At 41.1% G+C, this 21,274-nt stretch overlaps 1 protein-coding gene across 1 annotated transcript in view; it reads left to right on the top strand.

The window, feature by feature from the left end:
* The window catches only part of TG (thyroglobulin), a 149,973-nt gene that overhangs the window by 115,052 nt on the left and 13,647 nt on the right, over positions 1-21,274 (top strand). Inside the window, exons 42-45 of the mRNA XM_057429808.1 lie at positions 5,284-5,448; positions 6,137-6,304; positions 13,257-13,438; positions 17,579-17,686. Of these exons, the coding sequence (XP_057285791.1) occupies positions 5,284-5,448; positions 6,137-6,304; positions 13,257-13,438; positions 17,579-17,686 (623 nt within the window). The remainder of the gene's footprint in view (positions 1-5,283; positions 5,449-6,136; positions 6,305-13,256; positions 13,439-17,578; positions 17,687-21,274) is intronic.

The raw sequence follows: 21,274 nt of genomic DNA, 5'->3' as shown, positions 1-21,274 counted from the left end.
CTTGACTTGTGGAAAATGGTTTTATTACCAATGATATCAGAGTAAGATATGGAGAAATAAAAAAATGACATCTTGAAACCCTATTTTATCAGGGTGTTATCAGTGCTGTTCCCAGGCTGAAAGTCAAAACCACAGCACTGCACCAGCTACTAAGAAGGAGAAAAATGACTGGTACTGCTGAACCCAGGACACATGGTCTTCAGGGGAATCTCTGCTTTGGTGGCTGGAGCACATCCTCCTCTACTGCACTGACCTTGGGGTCTACAGGGCTGTTCCTTTCACATATTCTTGCTCCTGTTTCTGGCTGCAGTTGCTCAGGCTCTTTTTCCCCTTAAACACATTATCCCAGAGTGCTACCACCATCACTGATGGGCTCAGCCTTGGCCAGCAGTGCATCCATCTTGGAGCTGTATGTAATTGGCTCTGTTGGACATGGAGCCCTCCCACTATCAAAACCTTGCCACACAAACTCAATACAAATCATATATTCTTTTTTATTATCTCATCAGAATAGTAGCAAAGGATTGTGGAGGAAGAATTAGGATGGACAGGACAACACCAGTACAGGTCTGTGATCTATGATGTCCCAAGAGAGAAATTTGGAAAAGGTACCAGCCTCAACTCGGCTGATCGCAGCCTGAAAACAAAGCAGGAATTCTTCACATCATACTGATTTTCATTCATCAGCTTCTCATCATTGTGAGCTGCAACATTTCCTGGTATCTGAATTTCTACTGTCTAGCTTAACCTCTAGTTTTGAAAAGAGAAATAAAAAAACACTTGGAAAACTGCTGGTCACTGAACTAAGGCTTTGCCTTCCATTCGCAATGCCTTCTCCTGTTACAGTAGGTACTATTAGCCAATACTGTAATCCTCTCTTACATAGGAAGAGAGGCACCCTCTCTTCCCATGAATGTAGGAGAACAGTGTAATATTGCTGTTGTGGATTGTGCAACACAGCTGCAATCAGTTCTCAGCAGCGTAGTACTGAACGTTTTCAACTGGGGGGTTGTCAAAAATGTCATTGGAGCTTCCTCTGATGACAGTGGGTCAATCCAGAAGGACACCTGAAACAAGAACTGCATGTGACTTCAGTTCCCTGTCGAGCTCCTCTAAGCGATGCTGAGGTAGGAAACAGCCTGTGACAGCAAGATGGTTAACAGTCATAGTTTTGTTATATATCCCCTGTTGTTTAGAGGTTTGCTTTCAGAAAACTGCCCTGCATGGTTATCTGAAGATCTCAGCTGTTAGTTTTAAAAGTGATTTTTTAGCTCTCATGTTCATAGGTATAGGAGAATTCCTGGAGAACTGAAAAACAGAGGAGCAGCAAAAAGAAGAGTGTTTGTTATTTTGGAGCTGTTCTCATGGGTTTTGGTTTCCTGATTCATGATTCTGTCATGTTGATGGTAATATGGGTGTCATGTAATGGAAATGAACAGTCCCTCTGCTATTTCTGCTTCTGCCTAAATAGTCCTATTTTTTAAAGCACACAACTCCTTCATTCCTGGTTGCTGGGACTAATCACACAAATAAATTATGGTTTTATAGGGAAAGAAGGAAATGCTGAGTGCAGCTATGTTATCCTATGTGTCCTGAGCCTGCCTCTCACGTGGCTACAGTATTTAGGGAAGATTGCTTTGTAATGTGAAAACTGCAGGCTCAAAAAGGAAGAAATTTAGTTCTGGGCAGTCTCCAGCTTCTGCTCTCACTTTTTGTTCCTGATTTTCTTTGGTGAGGATGAGGAAATAATGAGCCTCAATTGTGATGTGAATTTGAAAAACAGAGAACCGGTATAGCTTTGCTTGCCTAACTTCTGAGCAAGAGGAGCTTTGTTTCCAGAGCCTGGAACATATTTCTGATGTACCAGGGGAGGGAACATAATGGTATTGCTTCCAAATACTGCTTGAATGATGTCCGAAGTTCCTCTGTCACCCACTTCCAGTCCCAATAAAAAGTTGAACATGAATAACAGTAGCGGATAACACATCTCTTTCAAACCCCAAACACAAGACATGCTTCCTGAATGCAGTTGTTATAAAAAAACCCTAACTGAGGAAGTGGCCATTACCATGGAAAATAAAAGAAAAAACAGAATAAAGAAGAGCAGATAAACCTGTTCTAACCACTCATGCAATGAAGAGAAAATATCCACAGCTAGCATAAGGCTCCAAACAAGCACTTTCCTCACCTAGCAAATGCATTTGCAGAGGTTTTGGGGTTTCCTTTTACTCATCAAGCTTGGACCATATCAAGTGCTAGCCCATACGTACCTAGGGCTGCGACATGAATATTTGCCCAGTGAATGTTTGGATTCTATGTCATCTGCTCTCAATACTCTCCCTACTCAAGTCAGGCAACTTCAGAATTTCCACTTTCCAGAAACTGCCACTTTCCAAATTGTGAAGCTTTCAGACTTTGGGAAATTGAAACCCTTTAATTTTTTATGGTTTGGTTTGGTTTTGTTTGAAATGAGCGGTAATGTTCACTTGATAAAATACTCTGGGCCTGTTCACATCTGATGTTGAAGAACACGTTTGCCAAATTATTGGATGAATATTGTGCCATCCCATGTCTAATTTCTCTGCTATAGCAAGGAGGCACATAATTCCTTGCCCCAAGTGAAAAGCTGTTCCTTTCCAACCCTAACTATTCTATGACTCAACGATTCTGAAGGAAGTGTTATACCTTTTCTAGTCTCATTCATCCTAGTTCTGATGGACTAGGGTGCTCTTCCGATGCTCTTCCAAAAGCTAGACAAAAAACCCAGCATTCTTATTCTGCATCCTGGGTACTCATCCACACACAGAATTACTCTCATCAAGGATACTTTTATTTCTCTCTCATGACCAACTGAGTCAGTGCACACAGTCAGCAGCTGGCAAATACCCTGCCTTACAAACACAAAATAGGCCACCACAAATCCCACATGAGGATAAAGCCCATTGCTCACTGTAGTTCTCATCTAAATCAAGGGTGGAAGTGAGGATTAAATCCAAGTAGTGTTTCTTTCTTCTTTAGTTCTTCTGCCTTCTTAAAACCAGAGAAAGCTGTTTTAGTGCCCCAGGACTGACAACCTTAGCTTTTTCCTTTGCTCATCTGCAACCATCTGCATCTCAGTCATTAAGATAATAACAATGCTTGTTTTCCAGATCCCTTAAAAAGGAAGAGAAACCTTTCAGGAAGGCAGTAGCACTGGACATTCTACATACAGTGAAGTAAAAAGGCTGTCTCTACATCCAAATGATAACCTCTTTATTTTTTTGAAACAGATTTCCCCAGTTCTGAGCAATGGTGTCCTATCAGTATCAATGTGTCTGCTCATTGGAAATATGAAAATACGCTGGGTACTGGCCAGGTCTGCACAAGCTTCTTAGGGCACAAAGGTTTGAGGCTACTGCAAATTAAAGATTTGCTGTTTTGATTTGCTCCTGGGTTTATGCTTTTTCAGACTTGTAGTTGTGCTTTGAGCAAATTCAGTAAGAAGTTAATTGTCTGAATAGATCGAGATCCTTCATAACATGCATCTAGGGTTTAGGTTATTTTAAAAGTTGGAAACTAATCTTAGCAGTTATTATAGTAAACTGATGTAAATGTCTGGAAATTAGTCATTTGAACCATGTCAGAGCTATTCTAGCCTTTCTGTTCTAAGTGAGATATTACCAGATTTATGCTAATTTATCTGCATTTTCAATAAGTGGTTTTCATGGTTACTCAACAGTATTGTACTGTGTTCACTAGGTGAAGACTTCTTCCATGCTGACACAGTCATAGGAAAGAAACAAAGAGTTTGGGGTAGAAATTGGACTATGCTCTGATTTTGATGTGCTCTGACTCTTAATCTTCTGCAGCTGGGTTTAGCCTTTTGTTCCTACAATCCCTGCTCATAGCTCTTCAAAGCCTTCACTTCTCCTTGGGTTTGCTATCTTAACGTTTCTAGCCTAAATTTATTGTCACTCAACATGAATAGTTAATGCCCATTTGGCCTTGTACTAGCAAGTCCTAAGTTATTCATAACTTTTCTTCATGGACTCATTTAGAAAGATCATGCCTGATCTCAGTTCTTGTTTATCACAGTTAAGAAAGTAAAACTCTATTTAGTCTGCTCTTGTAAGATGGCCTATCCACTCCTTCACCCTTATCCTGTGAGGTATGCCCTTCCTATATGCTCCTGTTTGAATGTTTCTCCTTCCAGCAAAACTGTCATAAAGATTTGTGACTTGATTTTAGACATAACATAGACACTTTTCAGAGATCTTCCAAAATAACTGTGGCAGAGATGGAAACAGCCAAACTTTTCCTCCTCCCCTTTGCTTTGATCATTAGAACTTGCTTATATGATTTAAATACCAGCATTTTACATCCTGCAACTAGGCTGATTTTGCTTCTCACGCTTGTGAGGTGGGCTGAGGCCAACCTCATGAAGTTTAACCATGCCAAGTGCAAGGTCCTACACCTGGGTTGGAGCAATCCCAGGCACAGCTGCAGGTTGGGCAGAGAAGAGATTCAGAGCAGCCCTGTGGAGAAGGACTTGGAGTGCTGGTCAATGAGAAAATGAACATAAGCTGGCTGCAGTGTGCGCTTGCAGCCCAGAAAGCCAACTGTATCCTGGGCTGCATCAAAAGGAGCGTGACCAGCGGGTCAAAGGAGGTGATCCTGCCTCTCTACTCTGCTCTCGTGAGACCTCACCTGGAGTATTGTGTGCAGTTCTGGTGTCCTCAACATAAAAAGGACATGGAACTGTTGGAACAAGTCCAGAGGAGGCCACGAGGATGATCAGGGGACTGGAGCACCTCCCGTGTGAAGACAGGCTGAGAAAGTTGGGGCTGTTCAGCCTGGAGAAGAGAAGGCTGCATGGAGACCTCATAGCAGCCTTCCAGTATCTGAAGGGGGCCTGTAGGGATGCTGGGGAGGGACTCTTCATTAGGGACTGTAGTGGTAGGACAAGGGGTAACACGTTAAAACTTAAACAGGTGAAGTTTAGGTTGGATATAAGAAGGAAATTCTTTCCTGTTAGAGTGGTGAGGCACTGGAATAGGTTGCCCAGGGAAGCTGTGAATGCTCCATCCCTGGTGGTGTTCAAGACCAGGTTGGATGATGCCTTGGGTGATATGGTTTAGTGTGAGGTGTCCCTGCCCATGGCAGGGGGGTTGGAACTGGATGATCTTAAGGTCCTTTCCAACCCTAACTATTCTATGATTCTATGATTCTATATTTTATTTACCTGCACCAGGGTACCAGGTGCTTTGACAACATGTGTTGACTGATATTGTCTTTCTTTTCCAGGGAGGCTCAGCTTTTTCTCCAGCATCTATTATTACTAAGAGGAGAGCACAGACCCAAGCAGCAGTCCTGGCTGAAGATGTGGGATGCCCTTCATCCACCATTGAAGAAATTGTAGCCTGCCTCCGCCAGTTGCCTGCTCGTGTTCTCAATGACGCACAGACTAAGGTACACCACAACAAAATACATGCCATTGGCAAGGAATCAGAAAGTTGCTGTTGACACAAAGCTCTGAGGAAGCTTAAGAAATAAACTGGTCTGAATCCTTGTGAAAGAGGAACAGGACTATCTTTGATGGAGTGATGCTGGTGTCCATGACATCCACCTCTGACCTATGAATACTTGCAGCTTGATTCTCCTCTAGACTCAATTCTTTTTACACTACTTTGACTACATTTCCCAAAATTAATCAAAATATAGTTTTTGCCTTTTTTTCAGTCCCCTCTTGTCTGCCCTTGGTTGTTACTTTAGGAGAATCAAATGTCTGTAGCTTTTCTGCAAAAAACTTCATTTCTGCAGGAAAGAAAGTGGGGAGGGATGTCAGTGCTCTGAAGTGGGAGACTTGTGAAAGCTACAGTATACGTATTCCTAGAGATGGATCCTTTACTCAAAGATTAAAACACTGTCTGGCAATACATTTTCCGATCAGGACCAGCATAGAGCCAATCCCTAATTTTATGATTTTAGTTCTCTTTAGTTCTCACCTTGCTTCACCTACTGTCAACGATGAGTTTGCACTTACTGATTGCTTGTTCACTTGAAGGCTATCAACTCAGTTGTCAGAAGCATCAATAAAATGGGAATCACCAGGATAAACTAATTTAAATGCAATACTATTACTTTTTTCCTAACCTAGCTCCTAGCTATAAGCGGCCCATTCCAGTACTGGGGTCCAGTGGTGGATGGAATTTACCTTCGGGAACCTTTAGCTAAAGCCCTGCAGCGTCCTCAACTTCGGAAAGTAGATCTGCTCATTGGAAGTGCTCAGCAAGATGGGTTGATCACCAGAGCTAAGGCCATTAAGGTAGGAAAACGATCACTGTTAAAGAACTGATGGTGTTACTATTATTATAGTGATGGCAATAATCATATGAAGGCAGGACAGGTGCTTTTCCATTTCTACAATTGGTGAATTACATGCAAATATGCAAAGGCATTGCCCATCTCCAGGCCGTCTCGTTTAAGCTGATTAATGCATTATTATGTTTATTGATAGACATTACTGAGGTATGAAGAAGGTCAGAGATTAGCAATGATTTAGCATGTACTAATATGCAGCAATATGTTTTACTGTCTCTAAAATCCTATTGTCTATTGCATTCTCAGTTGCATCTCACAAGGAAGAAAGCAAGCTCATAATTTGGTTATAAGTTTTTTCAGCATGCAGCAGGACTAAGTCTTTTCCATGCCAACATTTTCTTTTTTTGGCATTTTTTTTTTTCTCTCTTGCCTGAAAGAAGTATATTTTTTTGTAAAGGTCATTCTGACTATGGCCTAGGAATGACTAAGAATAGCACTGGCCTAATGTGTGTGCTAAAGATTCAGGGCATAGACTGGTGAAATGAAAAAGAATTGCATCCATGCTGCCCTTTGGACATAAAAGTCCTCAAAATCGTAAGTTCTACCCAGAGGGATTTTACGTCTTCTTGTGAACCTTCTGGTTTTATCTGTCCTTCTGGTTTCTATCTGTCCTTCTCTGCGATGGGAATGACAGCATGTCCCTGTTTAACAAATTAGATCAAATGCTCCAGTGTGCTCAGATGTATGACAAGATATCAGTAGGAGAATGCAACATGGCAAGAATTATTTTGAAGGTTGCTTAAGTGAGCTGCAGGTCTGTTGCTAACTTTCTGTAACTGTGTGAATCTCATCCCTTAGGAAGCAGTGAAAGGTCAATCCCAGCTTCTCTTTGCTGGTAGCCAATAAAACATAGACCAGTTTAATTCAGAAATAATGGCAAAATTAACCATCTGAAAGAAGGCTTTTTGACCCAGCTGAATAAATTTCATATTGCTTGTTTAGTCTCCATCAGAAGTTTCTTGCTCTTATTTCATGTCTGTTGCTCTTTTGGAATCAATTAAAAGAGGAAGTCAGGCGTAGGAAATGGACCGTGATGCTGGCAGTCTGCAGATAATGATCCAGACCCTGTGAGAGGGGAATAAACCTCAGTAACCTTATGTGATAAAGTGAAGTGAAATTCTTTCCTTTACCACTATTTCCACATATGACAGTTGTCTGTAAAACCAAAATAAAATGCCATGATGTATGAGAAATTATGCAACAAATCATAATGTTAATGAAAGACAGAAGTGCTAAAGGCCAGCACTGTCAGGTTGAAATGAAAAGGAAAAACCCCATAACTGAGGGCTCGGTAGTAAAATGTTGCCTTTCCAAAAAGAAAATCTGAAATACTTTCTGCAAGCCTTTAAATAACGAAGCTAAGATTGGAAGGGGACTCAAAAACTGGTGCAACTGAACCTTAAGAAATGGTCATATCTACCTCATTCCGAGAGACCTGTATTAAAATCTCCTACTGTTGAACATATGATGTCCTTCAGCAGGGGTTTAACTATCCTTACTTAGAAAGATAGTTAACTTGATTACTAGCTATGATAATAGTAACTACCTTACTTGGTGTAACTGCTATAGGTTAGATTCCATCCTGTTCCTGAAAATTCATAATATTCATGGCAGGTGGTTATATTTTATTTGCTCCCTTTTGATGTCCTTAAGCTGGTTTCATATTCTCAGTAAGAACTTTATGCACATTTTCCTCTATTTTCCTGTGTCTTCAGGTATTTGGGGCTTGAGGGAATATGGCTCTTTTGACCAATGTGTATTCACTAAAAAATTACTGAGATTGTTTTCTTAAATACCTGCTGCAAGGCTGAAGTTTTGTGATTTCTTCTTGGTCCATGCAGTTAGTGTATTAATTGCTGAGAAACGGTAATGCTTCCTTTGTCACTGAGCTATTTAAGAACATGTATTTTCTATCTCAAGGCCGTTTGTACCTCATGGCCATACCCATGCATAGTTGTGGTCAAAATCAGATGATAAAGTCCTGAGTAGGCCACAGACATATTTAGCTACAGTGGCAGAAACCGGTGCTGGTGGTGGTTGTTACTGAGAAGTCTGTGCTCCGTTTCCTCTGTCATAATGTCATAGAAGCCCTTTGATCTGTGCTAAGTGTCCTTTCCCCACAATAGACGTGGAAGAAGAATTTGAGACAACCTGCATTATATCCCACTGTTCTACTTTATTTGATTTAAGAGTTCCTTTGAGGTAGACTTGACTTGAACCTTTCTGGTAAAACTGAAAGCTGGTTTTACTGATGTACTAAGGAAGGTGGAAGGGCTTAGAGCACTGAACTCAACTGGGGGAACCAAAGAATAGTTCCTACCTTGCCTCTGGCTACTAACTAGTTATTTAATCTGTTCTACAAAGAGGGGGCCAAACCTCTCTGAGTGAAAATCCACCTGTGGATGTGCTCCAACTCCGTAGAGGGAAGAACCATGCATGTGTTTGGGTAGATAAACAATGCAGTTAAAAGGTCCTCTGGCAAGAGTATGCAATTTGCAAAGTCCTTCATTTCCATCTCCTTTAGGATGACTGATTTCACTGTAGTCCCCTGCAAAGAGTGGGGAAAGGAAAAGTTGACCCCTGCTGACCTGTCCCTGGGAATTTATGCTGGAAAATTCAGACAAGGTCTTGCTCTATTGATTCTAGTCTTGCTCTGTTAACAGTGATCCTGTAAATGGTGAGGAGACACTTTTAGCCATTTGGATGCAAGCAAGTTTGAGATGTGATGTGAATCTTATCACCTTAGACTGGAGTTGCAAGCAAGTTTTATAAACTCATAGCAGTCAAGTGAGAGTAAAACCTCTAGACTGTAGCCGGACCTGAAGATGGTAAATCCAGTTGGCAATATATTGCTCTGTGGGGGCTTATTTTGTTTCATTGGGTGTCTCTGTATTCCCACTGCATCACTGTGCTTATGCCTTTTAAAGCCCTTACTATTAAAAATGAAATAGACAGAAGGCACCACTTATATGCTAGCAAAACATGTATCTTTGATTTGTTTACAACTGAAGGCTCAGGTGTCCCAGTGGTGCTTGCAGCAGAGAGTATGCTGAACATTTGTGCTCAATGTCTTGCCCATGGAAATGACCGTTTATGACATTCACTTGAATGCTTATTCATGTGAACTGAGACAGATTTACCACTTCCTGGAGCACTTTGTACTCATCTCCAGTGCAGCCATCAAATGGTTGAAACTAAGTGAGAAACAAAGCAGAGTTTGTTAAGGGAATGGCAAGTGGTACCATAATGCACTATTATGTGGCATATGGAGCGGTTAAGCCCAAACCCGTTAACTCCAATTCCCATGACAGACCTTGAGGGATATTAGCTTTGAGTAGACATAGATTAGAGCAGCTGAGCAGAACCTTCTAAAAATGTTGATTTCAATTCTCAATGGACAAAGTTTTATCCCTGTGCTATAAGTGATGCTCAGGTGGGAGGATCTAATGGTTCCTACTGGCATTAAATATATGTGTTTTTCTTTTTCTCTCCCTCCTCAGTACAAATCTAGTCGGCTGCAGAACCCAGAAGCAGAAGATAGTGGAGTGAAGAGATAGATAGAAATATAGTTTATGTACTTCATGTAAGCAACTGGATCTATGCAGACCATTCATTCTGTACTATTTTGCAGTCAGTTAATTTCTTTGTGGATGAGGGTATTCAGCAACATATAACGGATGGCACATATGTGTATATTACTTTTAATGACCAGGGGTACATTGTCCTAGTAAATGCCATCAGTGAGGAGTATGGGCTGATATCAGCTTTTTACTTCATCTTGCAACTAACTGGAATCCTTGAAAGATTAATTTGAATGGCTGGCAGATCTCTCACCATCTTCTGTGACATTTATCAAAAGCCATTGAAGACCTAAAATCTGTACATACCCTGTTGGTGTTACTGCTGTTCTGGTTTGTCAGTAAAGTACATTCTGCCCCTTGGAAGACGTAAATGTTTGTACTACCTACTGCTACAATTTCTGTTTAAATAACACACTGGACCAGATTCATTCATATTCTCCAGCAGCTACGCTGCAGCAGCAAGAGCAGTAAGCGTTATTTAACTCATCATTTAGGCAACTTTGCATCACCAGAACAGTAGAAGGTTGTACACCTGCTGTCCTTAATTACTTTCTTCCTTACTTTCTAAAGTAAGTTGAAAATCCCACTATAACTCTAAGGTCAGCTGCTAATACCTCCTTCAAGGTTAACAGAATGTAAATTGTTTTACATAATGTGCAGCTGCTTCTATTAATCTGGTAGCAGCTGTTATATCTACTGCTATGTGAAAATTGTTCCTTGGTCATGTACTTTCCAATGGGAAACATTTGTTGGACATGGAAATCTGGTCAAATTGAATCAATTTCTGATAATTTAAAATGCTTTGCCCTTTTATGGGCTTTATTAAACCCCTTTCATGGGTTTTAATTTGAACATACTGCTTTGTTTTGTGCTGTCATGTTGAAATCAGATGTTTAAATTACATTACACTGTACCCAAAGTGATACTTGAGAAATCGTGTTTCGGGTTGGGCTAATTTAGTGCTGGCTGGGATGAAAAAATCTCAAGATGTCTTACAAATGCCAGTTCTATTCCTCATCCATCTCTGCCTCTTGGGTCCTCTTTCACCTGGCTCAACACACCTCAGGGACCCCACTCTATTATCAGTGACTGCTGAGAAAGGTCACCAGAATTTTTGGGGGTGTTTCATCACAGAAACTAGTGTGTACATCACAGAAACTAGTGCATAGGCGCAGTAAAAACCTAATACCAACCACACTGAGTCAGATCAAAAGCCCACTTAGCACAGAATGCTGTTTTCGGCAGTGGCTAAGAGTGGGTATTTGTAGGAATAGGGTAAACAAATCTGATACTTCTGCTAAATGCTCTCCAAACCTCTAGCACTTTGAAGCCCAGGGACTGCCTAGCCTGGGTTAGTCTTTACTTAATAACCATCAACCTATTTTCTTTTTTATTTTCTTTAATTAAAAACTTGTTCATGAAACTTCATCTTCACCGATTTTGGCATCAACAAAACTGTGTCCCAAGGAGTTTCTCAGCTTAACCATGTGTTGTGTGATGATCCATCACCCTCTCAGTGGTTTTCAACCATAATGTTTATTTGATGCTTGACATTTGATGAGGCAGTGAAGGATCAGTTCCTGGGGTACATAATCAGTACCCTATATACTTTTTTTCTCTTTCTTTGTCTGTTTTAAGTATCCATGGAAGGTGCAAAATAAGGCAAAAAATCCATTAAAAAATTAAACAAAAAAAAAAACCCAACCAAAATCAAAACAATAAAAGTAAAGCATTGCATGAGTGTTGCTTTGTACAGACTGATGCTTTACACATAAGAGCTTGGGGTCTGCACTGATGCTGAAAAGTCTCTATTCTTATCCATAACTACTAGCCAAATCCACCAGCCTCAGTCTCCAAATGAGAGATTCCCAATCAGACAGCAGCAATGCTTCTGCTGGTTAATATGGACCTGAACTGGTCAATGACAAAACTGATGGAAAGTTTGCTTAGAATTCAGTGAACTTGCAGTCAAGTCTTCAGGGACAATTTGTATTTATTACAGTGTCCTTGCTGTATTTAAACTGAATGATTTCGCAGGCAAGTGTGCTATGGAGTTTCATTTCATATGTGGCATTTTTGCACATGAAGTGACGTGTCATGTGTGAGTTGCAATCTTCTCTGAAGTGCAGCTGTATTACTGAAACTGGCACCGTGTGACTCTTTACACATTGCATGGGCCAAAATTTAGCCAAGAAGAATTTATTACAAATACCAGAGAAATTGCCAAAATCTTTTTAGACCTTGGGATATTTAGTAGTGTTTTGAAATCCCTTGTAAAGTCACTTAATCAGAATGCACAAAGGATTAGAATATGTCAATAAGGACAGGCCTCGGCCTCAGCAGATGGGGACTTTTTTCCATCCTTCATTTCTGTGAATCTGTTGAAAAGTAATTATTCCCTCTGTACTTTCTGTATAGGGCTGTGGAAAGACCTTCAAGCAGCATGATGAAAACCAGCTGTGAGCCATCAAAATAATATATTCAGTAAAGCAGCTATGGTAACTGGACTGGGCAGGCACCAGCCTATTTTTCATCAGACTGACTGCCCAAAATAATATAAGTAGTTTATTAGATCTTTTTCTCCATAGTTCTTATACCAAGCTCCAGCCAGTGGGCACCTGCAAGGTGCCCTCTTTAGGAAGGACTTGATCAGCATTTAAGTTCAGGTTACTTTTTTTTTCCAGGACGTTGCTCTGTTTCTGAACTTGAAATAAATCATTTAAAAAAAAAAAGGGAAAAAATTACTCAAAGGAAGATATGTTGAAAACTTTCAGCAGTCTTAACTAAGATCAGCTATGCAGTTTGGCATAGAAGGTAGTCCCTTTGCTATTGATAATTCTGAGGTGACATGGGCACTCTGCTCTGGAGAAAATGCCTTTATGTTGGAAAGGTTTCAGACCACCTATCACAAGAAAAGGGTGTTTCACTGTAGGTCTCACTGAAAAGCCCTAGCTGTTATGATGTTTGGAGGTCATGGCTGCTACTGCCATTGGGATTTGGAGGAGGATGGTTTCTTTTCAAGGCCTAAAGCAGATATTATAGAATCATAAAATCATAGAATCATAGAACAGTTAGGGTTGGAAAGGACCTTAAGATCATCTAGTTCCAACCCCCCTGCCATGGTCAGGGATGCCTCACACTAGACCATGTCACCCAAGGCTCTGTCCAACCTGGCCTTGAACACCGCCAGGGATGGAGCATTCACAACTTCCCTGGGAAGCCCATTCCAGCACAGAGATCTGAGCCTATATTGTTCCACTAAAAATGTATCTTTTGGTTTTTTTTGTAAATCCCATGTATGCATTTTGTTATTAGAAATTTGAAGAAAGTCAAGGAAGAGCCAACAGCAAAACAGCCTTTTACCAGGCTCTGCAAAATTCTCTAGGAGGAGAAGACTCCAACTCATTCATTGAAGGTGCAGCTACATGGTATTACTCCCTCGAACACTCAACTGATGATTATTCATCCTTTTCCAGGGCTTTGGAAAATGCCACCCGGTAAGAAACTCAACCTACTACAGCTGTGTGATTGAGGTTAAGCAAGGTTTGTTTTGCTTATCTCAAGTGTGCATTTATATTCTGAAAAACTTGAGTGATTCTTATGTAAATGAACAGACAATGGGGAATATGATTTCATTTTCCAGGAGGTTTCCGATGTAATTGGTAAACAGAAATTGAAATGACTTTTATGCCTTGTAAAAAATTTGAATAGTCTTTTCCTAACCTGTATATTGAATTCAGAATGCTAATGCTTCTCCGTGAGCTCTTCCATGTGAGAGATGACTTGGTTGTTTGTATACTCTATATCAACTATTCTTTGAGTCCTCTCACCCCTGTGACAGTAGAATAACTAACAGACTGGCTTTTACTCATAGCCACCTAATTATACATTTAGATACTTCTAGTTTTTGGAAACTTGGAGAGTGGTCTAATTTAAAAACTTTGATTTCAGCAATTACATTAATTTTTATATTATGAAACCTGCAAAATATGTTTCTTCACAACATCAGGCTTCCTAAAGGCCTCCTATGTAAAACAGTGAAGCATTTGTGAATGTTTAGAAAAGTGGTTCTCAACCCCATTCTCTCCATTGCTAATTTCCATTTTGCCCATGGCAGAAGAATCCCCTTAAACTTATTCCTCTGTTTTCTTGACCCTAGTGTAATCATTTATAGCCGTGTGCAGTGATTGTATAATGTCATCCAATATACATTTTGCTCCTTTTGTGTATGATTTCCCATGGTGAGAGAAAGCGGAACTGGGCAATAGGATGCTTCTGTAGGAAGTCTTCTTGTGGAGGTGAAAGGGGAACACATAACTCTGACTCTCACCTTGTTTGATCCACCAGGATACACTGCAGACTCACAGTGCCTCCAGGCTTCTTATGAAGGAAATAGTTGGGGTGATATGTCATCAGATACATGAGCAACTTACCTCTAGTGTACACGTTCCCATCCTTTGCCTGGAAGCATTACAGGGAGAGACCATGGGGAAGTGGAAGATGAGTGGTGGGCCATGTTCACACCACCTAGTCTATATGCATAGCATCAATCTTTAATTGGCTATGGCATCAAGGTCCAGCAGTTCTGAATAACAGTCGGTTTGAAGAGTTCATTGCCCAGTTGAAAGCAGCAGTCATGACACCGATGGTAGGCCATAGAGACCTAGTTGCTTGGTGGAGCTTTCTGTCCTACTGTGAGCCTCTCCATGAGACTTTAGAGACAAGATTTTCCTTTCAGTCCTCTGTCAGAGTTGCAGGGCAACTTGCAGAGTTGCAGAGTTTCTCCAGGGGAGCCTCAGGGAGCAGGAGATGAACAGGAGCCAAGATTCACTTGGAAACATCTGATACAAGAGAGCGGTGACCAGATCTGTTTGGGGAAGGTTTCTGGGTGGTCCAGGTGTGCTGGTGCATTGAGGTCATGGAGTAAACAAGTCAGAAGGCTGTGGGTTGAGCTTTGTGCCATTTATCGAGTCTTGCACCATGCAGCATTTCACAGAATCATAGTATCATGTAGGCTGGAAAAGACTTTTAAGATCATCAAGTCCAACCATTAAGCCAGTGCTGCCATGTCCCTAATCACTGCGTCTACATGTCTTTTAAATACCTTCAGCGATGGTGACTCCACCACTTCCCTGCATACCACAAGGTGTTTAATGAGAAAGGAGTGGGGACAGATGAAGTACTTGGACCTCAGGGATATGAGGTCTTTATAAAGGTGAAGTTTGGCCCAGGGACAGGCCACCCATCACTGTGGTATTTGAGGCCACTGCATGCAGTACTGTGGTCCATGGGTGTTAAAGCCAGAACTTATCTTCAATCTCTTTCCATCACCACTGTTACCCACGGGGCTATAATTGTTTAGTCAGATCAGTAAAGTTTTAAGCCATAACAAACCACTGAAAGACTTGAATTTTAACTCCTCTTCCTATCCAGAGATACCTCCATCAGAAGCTGCTATAACACAGGGCTGTCACATTTGATCATCCACATTCAGCCCAGGGCTCAGTGTGGTGCAAACACTGACTTTTGCAAAGCTACAGTGGCCAGCAAGCTACTTGTTTGCAGCAGGATGTAATACACAAATAGCTCCTCTGGCTCTCAGCCTGTGAGAGCCCTGCAGCAGCCTCCTGGGCATAGGGATTACCTGCTTGTTTATGGTCTGAGGCAAATGACTTGACTAAGGAAAGACATGAATGTCTTAAAGAGTCACCACGAGCAAGCAGGAGGGTGAGTAGTGAAACCAGGACATCTGATGATAATCCTTTGCTATAAACACTTTGGAAATCACTCCAGCTACAGCAGAATGGGAGGGGAAACAGAAGTTGCAGAATGACAGTAACCTACAACATACATGGAGGGCAGAAGAGAGCTTTTTGTGTGCTTTTCCTCTTTTTTGTTGTGGTTTTGTATTTATTTGAATAAAAAATTACTACCAGAATAAATGTGTAACCTGAGGAAAGTTCTGTGTCAGGAAGTTATAACTGACTGCTAAAGTTTTAACAGGGTTACAGAGTGTGAGAAAGCAGCAGAAGTGGTTGTTATAAACTACGCACATTGGCATATCTTGTGGTTTTAAAATATTTCCACTTTAAAACTGTTTTAGCTGCAATTGTCTGGTATTTTTCCCAGGCATAACCCAAGTTTAATTTTCTTTTTCTTTCCTTTTATTTAAAATGAAAGGAAAAAAACCAAACAAAATACCCCAACAAAAGCCTCTGGTATGCCATGCCTGTAAGAAACAGCCATTTCAGTTTTGTTTCTTTACTTCCCCAGAAGAGCTGACTTCTCCTCCCTCCATAGCACCAACTGAGAATCAGTTCTAAGTGGTGAAATGTATCTCAAAACATTTCTCAAGAGCTAATGCTCTCCAAAGGCTCCCTAGTTTTCAAAGACCATCTGCTCCTATAAACCCCATACTGGTAGGCATGTGAAGAGCAGTAATTTTTGTTTCATAAGGGTGTTGTCAACCATAACCGTCAAAGAACATTGTGGTCAGTCAGCTCATAGCTTGTGGTCTCACAGATGGGCTTAAAATAAACTTTGCTGAACCAAGATAATTACCCAAACAGTGCCTTTCATATTCGTACCAGTTAAATATAGCAACGTGTTTTTATGCTTCTTTGACACTGTTCTTTCTTGCATCAGTCATTCCTTTTTTACAAGTCTGAAGGAGCAGCTACTGCTTCAGATTCACTACACTGAGGATTGAAACCTCCCACTTCCGCAGCAGATACACTTGTGTGTGCTCATGTAGTTATGGATGTATAAACACCCAAAGAGTGTGCTGAGTCTTCGGGCACATGTAGAATTAGAAGTGGTGATATGTGTACATATAATACTGCTTTGGTGAATCATAATGAGATATGTTGCAATAAGGTGTCCTGTTTTCTGCCTGCCCCTCTTGAACTGCTTGTGCTCCTTTTATCTACTGCTCACCCACCTTCCAGCCCCACTTTCTGGGGCAGTTGGAGCTAGGAAGGTTTAGATAAATTTGCATCACTAGTACCTTTGCATTGCAATAGCTGGTGATAAACTTATTTCACTATCTCATTGCACTCTTCTTGTTTAAGCTTTCTCACCCAGACACACTATACCAGATTTTCCATATTGATGAGCCCTGCCAGAGGCCCTTCCAGGTATCTCCAAAAGTGGTCCCTTACCAATTCCAGCTCTGGAAACTCTACCCCAAAAAAATCACATGGATCCAAATGCAGTAATGATATTATTGATCCTTAACCCAGGAAATATATGTCTTTTTAGTAGATGCCATTGCAACCCAGTGCTTCCAGAAGAAGGAACTTTATACTATTACAAGCATGGGCTCCCATAAACTAGACTAAAATGGGAATATTTCTTTTGGCCAGGATACTCCTTATTTGTTAGGTCTGGTTTATTTAGTATCATTATATTGTTCAACACTCCATAATGCAGCAATTCTAGTGAATTCTAAACTTTTCAGCATTTGTGGAGGTTGAATGTGTTTTCCTGCAGTGGGCTTGAAGGTAGAGATATGAGCTGTTTGGGAAGATTTAAAGTAGGCAGTCAATATAGAGAGAGGTCTATTGGTTGAGGAGGGGTGTCTTTCCTTTATTCTATTATGTGATTGTGTCTATTCCCTGTTCCTCCTTTTTTATCAGTGACCAGTTTATCATGTGTCCCATCATAAACATGGCCAGTCACTGGGCTGCTGCCTCCAGAGGAAATGTCTTCATGTACCATGTACCTGAAAGCTCCTCACAGAGCAGGTAAGAAGGTGTATTTTACTGTGTTTCTTGGATTTAGGGTTTGCAAAAACAGGGCTGTCTGTTTGGGCATCTTGTGGAGTAAATCTATAGGTGTTGGTACCTCACATAAAGAGTCCAGATTAGCAGGGGAGAGATTGAGCTCTAATAGGTTATTTTTCTCTCTTTACTGTATAGGAATGCTGTTCCTGAACTGAGGCTTTCCAAGTTAGACATCTAAATTAATTTCCCGCTTTCCAACTTACCTACCTTTGCCAGTTCCAGATCGCCTTTTAGTTTCCTACTCTGCATCTGAAAAATCTCCTGTAAAGAACTGGGATGTTGTCTAAGCCATCAGGAGTCCGCAGCTCTCAAGATAAATGGGGTAACAATTCCTAAGGACTCAACATAATTTAACACTGCCCCCTTTTGAAGTCAGTGCAGTTGTACTGTACTTACACTGAGTGGCCTTCAGTGTGGAGGGGCTCTGGGGGCTCTGGGGCTCTTTATTCCTTCCTGCTCCAGCACCATGACTTGTGATCAGACAGCAGACCGTTTTATGGGAGGACAGATATTTTTGAGCACAAGCGTTTGCAGACTCAGGCTTTCTCTCATCCTTCATGGTAGAAATCTACTTGGAAAACTTTCAGCAGGAGAAGCTGTATCAGATTCAAGACAGAAAGGTCTAAGTGCCTGCAGGAGATGCAGATGTCTTGTTCCCTTTGGCGCAGAACAAGCTGCTAGTCAGAGGCTGTTAAGGTGACCTTTCCTGGTTTTATTTTACACCCAGCCCCTCCCAAAAGTCATGATGAGACACTGAAGTTTGCAGGCAGTGCTGAGCACTTTGGGCTCCTGTGGGACACACCACCGTACCCCACAGACCCTTGCTCTCAAGGGCTGGGTGACCAGAAACTGCAGTGGTGATAGCCCTCCTGTTCCCTGGATCCACACCTTAGGGCAGCACAGCACACAGGGATGGTCTCTTCTAACTGTTCCTTTATGAGGGAGCAGTGCTTGTTCACTGCTCCCTGTACTACCTCTCTCCAAGAAAGACTCTTGAAACCCTTTCCTTTTTCTCAGGCTTTCTCCAAAAGGGCTCAGAGGGCGGACAGCAGGTTCCTACCGGCACCATTTGATACTGCGAACTGCGCAGGTTGCTCCCTTTCCTGATAGAATAGTGAAAAAGCATTTGAAAGAAACCATCCAAGATCTAGGTTACAGATGAAGGCCATTATGCTGTGGTAACACAGGCTCGCTTTCTTTTTAGCTGAGAAGTTAATCCTTGGGGAGCCGTTATTTCGCTGGCGGCTCCAGCGGGAGTGCTCGCAGTGCTCCCTTTGGCTACCGGTAGGCTCAGATAAGTGACTTTTACAAGGCTCCAAACAGGGCTGAATTATGGTATGCCAAAAATCCAGCCACACAAAAAGAAGCCTTCTCAAATTAGCTAGCAAGTTTTCTTTTGGTTTGGAGAATGATAGACAGCCAGTCATCTGTGATAAGACCTTACTTAATAGTAGATGAAATAGTACTTACACAACTTAGACTCACTGGCTTTGACACAATGATTTTAAATTGATGAGAGTTTCCTTTGCTATCTAGCCTTATTTAAGATCTCCTTGGGCTTAGTTAGCTCTCCTCACGCTTTCCAGTGCAGTTGTAGTTTACATAGCACTAAGCTACACACTAATAGTATTTATGTTGTCAATGCTCTTCCAAGCTAATTACTTTAAATTTTAGTACAAAACTTATTAGTCTGCTTTTTCATAACCCTCTTTAAAAGAATAAATGAAGCCAGTATGCTGTCTGAAACTTGTGGGAATGTGAGGCAGGGGCTCGAATGCCTTAGGCCACTTGCAAGGAGAAATAAGCCTGAATTGGTATGCTGCGTTTACATTCTTACTCCTTTTGCCTTTATGCTTAACTACAATTAAAATAAATGTTGTTTAGCTTGCAAAGGCAAGCGCTAAAGCAGGAATTGCAGAATTCAGCTTGTTCCTGTCCAGAAGGATCTCATTTGACACTAGGACATGACTATTTGTGAAGTGATACCCTGGTTTTCCCAAGAGACCCCACACTAGGCCATCTGCTGAATATACTGCAAGCTTTTTGTTTAAGCTTTGTTGTCATTCATTCCTAAATGAATCTTTCCTTATTCTTCATCATGGTTTTTCCATGTGACCTCTCTCGCTTCCCATCCCTACAGCATTCCCAATGCATATAGTGTACATGCATTGCAGGCTGTCCAGCAGCCTCACTGCATGACAATGATGTGATGATGTTGACGGTAGGAGCTTCACATGGGAGAAATGCTAAAAACTGGGAAACCATCAGTTTCTGAAACCAACAAAGCACAGTGCCTGGGAAAGTTACCGACCATTTGCACTACCAGACTAAAACCAACGGTGCACATGAAACAGCCTTCAAGTAGAATATATAAACCAACACTAGGGAGAGATTTGGCAACCATGTCACATATTCCCAAGGTACTTCCCTAACCACTGGAGTAATAAGCCCTGACAGTTCTCAGGTTCTTTGAAATCTGTGACTCTTCTTAGGAGGAGGAGCAGAGGCAGATGCTGGTACCAAGTACACCTTAGGATAGAAGGTAGGAAGGTGTAGGTTTGAACTGGCTCAGCAGAAGTGAGAATTTAATCTGGGACCCTGCAAACACTTTAGCTATTAAATTCCTGAATGGAAGAACTCTGTTACCACCATTTCTTTGTGTTAATGAATGCAATAGACAACAGTATGCTTTGCACATAGTAGTCATGTACAGGATGCTTTGTAAGTAGACCATACTGGATCAGACACCCTCCAGTGTGTTGTAGCTGGACGACCACCTCATTTGATGTTCCTGATTACTCATAGGTAATTGACAGAAAAATTATTTCTCAGTCTATTTGATATTGAATCACATCTTGGTTTGCTGAGATAGAGACCTTGGCTTATGAAAATGGAAACTTCTCTCGTATTATGTCCATTAAGTAACATAAGAGATAAAATAATGATTTTTTTTTTTTGGTCTTTGATGTCTAAATTCTTCCTAAGATGTCAGTTTACACAGGACATGGACATTTCCCTCTTTGTGTTTGTTACAGATATCAGAAAGATGATGGTGATAATTATCCATAATAACTACTAATAGCTACCTCACAGGGGTATTGGAAAGAGTACATTAAAATAATATTGTGTTCAGATAACTACAGCAATGGAAGACTATTTACTCTTAGATAAAATATTCTGGCTGGGAAAATGGCCATTCACTAAGATAAGCAACACATTCACCCATTTCTACCCTGCCACATCTCTCCACTCTATACGTGTCCCCCAGAATGTGTAACACAACAGTTAAAATGCAGAGATGAGAAAGTAGTGGTATTTCCTCTTGTTTCACATAGAGCAGTGCCCTAATAACTCACAGCAAGATAAACAAGAGAGGAGGAGGAAGTCAGCCAGCGAAGACAGACCCAACTGCAATGGTACAAAGTAGACTAAAAGTTATTAAACAGGGAGGAATTTTTACCACTACAAGTCAATTAGCAAAAGTTTTCTCACAGCTGGATATTTCTAAGATGTATACACATGCACACATTCCAGCATGCATAGATACAG

This window comes from Pezoporus wallicus, unplaced genomic scaffold (genome assembly GCF_028554395.1).
Source record: "Pezoporus wallicus isolate ANWC-B61680 ecotype Strahan unplaced genomic scaffold, APGP_CSIRO_Pwel_v1 contig_7545, whole genome shotgun sequence".
Taxonomy (NCBI): domain Eukaryota; kingdom Metazoa; phylum Chordata; class Aves; order Psittaciformes; family Psittacidae; genus Pezoporus; species Pezoporus wallicus.
Note: the sequence above shows the minus strand (reverse complement) of the source record. Positions and strands in the feature narration are given on the sequence as shown.